Genomic DNA, 4261 nt, shown 5'->3' on the forward strand with positions numbered 1-4261 from the left:
TAAAGAGTTCCTCAATAAGGAAGAAAGTCATGCTTAAATATATGATAGAGGACTGCTAGCAATGCAAGTTTCAAACAGCATACAAATTACATTGCTTTGTAAAGAAAATTTTTAATTGTTGAAGACTTTCTCGACATTATATTGCTAGCAGTTCTGCTGACTTTATGCGTAAAGAATTTATGAGCATAATGGGTTTGTGTAATAAATCAATACTTCTGTCTTAGATGTATGTATAAAAAAAATAATAAATGCCACAGCTTGGCAATGGGATCTTCATCTCTGCCGATGTAAGTTTATGTGTGCCCACAGGATATGATGCCATGTTTGCCTTATTGTAGAAAAATCTGATATTTCTAGATTGCTGCAGGACTAGACTTTTGCGAGCCAATCTTTTGCAGCCTCTGAAAGATATTGAGACTATAAATGCTCGACTGGATTGCTTGGTCAGTGTTGGCGTGGTCCTCAGTAACAGATTTAATCCAAACCTATACTATCTTTTTGAATTGAAGAAGTATTCTTGAATATTTAATCATGAATGTAGCATAAAATCAACCCGGCTCTCCAGTAATTGCCAATATGGAAATTCTACTCTGTGGTGATAATACTTACCACTATAGGATTCACTCACCTAAACAAGAATTAATTATGAATGTTATCCTACAAAAGGAGGGCGGCTTCGTTTGATTTTTTAAGTTTATTCTCCAAAGCTGGAAAAGATGTACAACCTTTCTGAAAAAAAGAAAAAAAAAAAAAACCATGAACTAGAATGTAAGGTGGGGAAGTTTGAATAAGAGTAAATTCACAATTTTAGCTGTAGATGTAATCAAAATGACTGTTTATGCTTATCCAGTCTACTTACTTGCAATTTTCTGCTGTTATTCGATTGCTTGTCCATGATTTAATTTCTCATGTTTAATAAGTTTTGATATGTGTCTTATGTATTGAAATGGGTTTTGCATCATCACATAAGTCAACTTTTGGTTCTGCATATGATGGTGGTACTTTGTTCTGTGACTTGAAAGACGTTAGTCTACGTTCTTCCCATGTAATCTTGTTTATCCTCAAATATTAGAATTTGAACTATTCTGTTTTATCTAATACTTGTTTACATGAACTAGCAAATAATAAGTTGACTAGTTCTATAAAACTAATTTTTCATATTTACATGGTCCATAAAATAAAAATGCATTCTATCAAGTCCTGATTTGTTTTCAACCGAATATAACTCCAGGATGAGTTGATGAGCAATGAGCAGCTGTTCTTTGGCTTGTCTCAGGCTCTTCGTAAGTTTCCAAAAGAAATAGGTAAGTGTACGAATACAATCAGAAAGAATAGAATTTATGCATCTTATACTTCTCAATGGCTGACTACTACTGTATTTTGTCTGATGCACACAATCTCTTGCTCCATATCCAGATAGGGTTCTGTGTCATTTCTGCTTCAAACCAAAAAGGGTTACCAATGAAGTTTTGGCCCTTGACAATTCACGGAAGAGCCAAATTCTGATATCAAGCATTATTCTTCTGAAAACGGCTCTAGAGGCGTTACCATTAGTGTCCAAGGTGATTGATTTCCCCCCTTTACATTTGCATATTTTATTATTGAGTCCATGAGTTTAGGAAATTCTTATGATTTCATCCCCATTAGGTACTTAAGGATGCTAACAGTCACCTACTTATAAATGTTTACAAGTCCATATGCGAGAATGAAAAATATGCTTTCATGAGAAAGAGGTATAATTTCTAGTTGCCTTCTTCTTTTAAATTGTATATGTTTATCTGCTGTGCATACTCACATAAGCCATTTTTCCTTTCCGATGAAGAAATTAGCTAGAAAGGATTTTGCATGTTGGATGAAGAATGACGTAATGAGAATTTTTGTTTACTTGTTCTATTTTTTGTCTCTCAAATGAATCTACTTGTTCAAAGCAGATTAAGGAGAATTGAATGGTAATATATATGTTTTGCATTCATGGAACGAAAAGTAGACCTCTTATCTTTCTCTACAAAATTACCAGCAAGCCACAAAGTATTTCTCTGTGCATGTTATCTCCTCTTCTTCCTCCAGCTGCTTCTACACCAGTAGTTTTAAAGTGAACAATGCTATTTATATCAAATTTAACCAGCTCTGATTTTTTTCTCATAATCTTTAGTGTCATGCATGCTCTGCTATATATGTGACCTTTCCTCAGCATCATTTGAAAAACAGTTTTTATTTCCAGCAAAAAGATTGATGATATATCAAATTGCCAGTACGAAATTTATTTATGTTTTTAATATGCATTGGAAGTCATTCCTTGTTTTAGGGAATTCTAGTTTTCTATCATGATTTTATCCTAATTGTACTATAATTATATAGGCTATAATTTTTACAAGAGGTTGATGGTGTCAGCCACTACCCTTTTGTATGTAGGGGTGGAATGCTGAGGTATTAAACAAGAATGGTAGTGAACTTTTAGCCTTGTCGTCATCTGTATAATTTGTGGTCGACTGACTGGAAATTCTTCATGCCATCAAATACAAAAAATTGGTCAAGTATTGAATGTGAAAGATATAAATGATATATATCTTGTAAACTAAGGTTAGTTAGAAATGTATCTTTGATCCGACTTATCTTATTTTAAATAGGATAATAACCTCATCTAGTGTGCACGTTCAAGGGTAACAGTTACATGTGGATGGCCAAGAACTCATTGTGCTGCAGATGATTAGTTTAGTAGTGAGGAGACTGACATTGGGCTGTCAGATTTGTTGGAAGGAAATGACCCATAGGGAGGTGACTATTGTTCACACGGTTGTGGTTGTAAAATGGAATGCTCCTTTATTTGATAGTTGATTAGTTATTGAAGATTTTGTGAAAGATTTCCTGAGATAATCTTTGTAATAATTGTAATTACCCAAATAGCCACTGAACTTTGCCAAAAGTTTCCAGGATGTCATTAACCTTCAAAACTTTCTTAAATAATCACCGAACTTTGCCAAAAGTTTCCAGTAGGTCACCAAATTTCAAGATTTCCCTAAATTGTCACTGAAATTTCAGATTCCAATTAAAATCGTCATACTGTATTGTCTTGATGGTAAACTTTTTTCAAATATTCCCACATACTCTTAGCAGTCTTATAGGGCCTTAGATTCAGAACAATCATAGGGTCAATGAACCCTAAAATCCAAGTCATAACACGAGCATCCTTAATTTTCCAGGTAGCCAATTCTTTAGGATCTGTGGGAGCAGAATCACCCCCATCGATGTGACCCACAATTCTTTCTCAGTGACGAATAAACGGAATTGAAATTTCCAGGTAGAATAATTTTTACCCATGAATTTTACGCCAAAAAAATCTGAATTTCCAATAGACTTTGTTAAAAAATAGAACCTAAGTCCAATTGAGTTAGTATTAACCAGCAACTCCAAAATTAAGCCAAAACTTTGAAGCCCAATTAATTTGGCCCAAATATAAAGGAACTTCAAGAATAGCCCCAAAACTTCCAAGCCCAATTAATTTGGCCCAAATAGAAAGGAAATCAGAGGTAGGCCCTTTTTTCAGACAACCCAATCTTATGATATCTCGATAGATACCTAATACAGTTGCGATCCATGCTCTTCAACTCCAAGACGTCGGAATTTGTTGATTTCACCACGAAGAAGTCCCTACTCCTAGACGCGTGCGCCTCCCGACACAGGACGCTGGAACCTGTTGATTCTATGAAGACTCCGCCACGAAAGTCGCCGGTAGCCAATTCACCGACACGAAAACTCCAAAAATCGATGACTACCACTATGAAATGATCCCCCAGGTGAGTCCTGAAACCAAGAGCTGTATTTACTGTAGAAGCCAAGAAATTACCGCTACCAGAAGAGTCCTCGTAGATCGAGGGCTCTAATACCATGTCAAACTCAATGATTTCTATTTTGAATGCCTCTTCATTTGAGAGTTCCCTTCATTAAATGTATAGAATTTTGCTAATTACAAGGCTTGGAATAACCTATTACATCATTACATGACTGAAAATCAGCCGTTTCACAAGTCATGTTAACCAAATATGGTATATACACTAATCACAGAATATCATGTCATAATTATCCTGCTAACATGATGTTCATCTCCAAGTAACTAAATTAGATCCCAAATCCTTAAAATATAATTTTCTAGGTTACTTTCATCAACAAAAAGGGTATCGATAATACTGTCCAAGTCTTAACAAGTATCTCGTGTTAGCTGGTGTTACCTTTCTAAAACATATTCCTTTCTTTCCCACATTTT

The 4261-nt window shown here is 34.9% G+C and overlaps 1 protein-coding gene across 2 annotated transcripts; it reads left to right on the forward strand.

The window, feature by feature from the left end:
- Positions 1 to 6: 6 nt before the first annotated feature.
- On the forward strand, positions 7 to 1761 carry LOC111388714 (DNA mismatch repair protein MSH4-like). 2 transcript variants are annotated; one of them, XM_023013498.1, is made up of 4 exons: positions 7 to 443; positions 1232 to 1304; positions 1417 to 1562; positions 1648 to 1761. In XM_023013498.1, exons 2-4 carry the CDS (start codon positions 1241 to 1243, stop codon positions 1744 to 1746), a joined length of 309 nt encoding a protein of 102 aa, XP_022869266.1. In that variant the 5' UTR covers positions 7 to 443; positions 1232 to 1240; the 3' UTR covers positions 1747 to 1761. The 2 variants fall into 2 exon arrangements, with proteins under 2 accessions (XP_022869266.1, XP_022869265.1); XM_023013497.1 differs by having other exon boundaries at positions 7 to 1304.
- The last annotated feature ends 2500 nt before the right edge of the window (positions 1762 to 4261 follow it).

This window comes from Olea europaea, unplaced genomic scaffold, assembly GCF_002742605.1.
Source record: "Olea europaea var. sylvestris unplaced genomic scaffold, O_europaea_v1 scaffold5249, whole genome shotgun sequence".
Taxonomy (NCBI): domain Eukaryota; kingdom Viridiplantae; phylum Streptophyta; class Magnoliopsida; order Lamiales; family Oleaceae; genus Olea; species Olea europaea.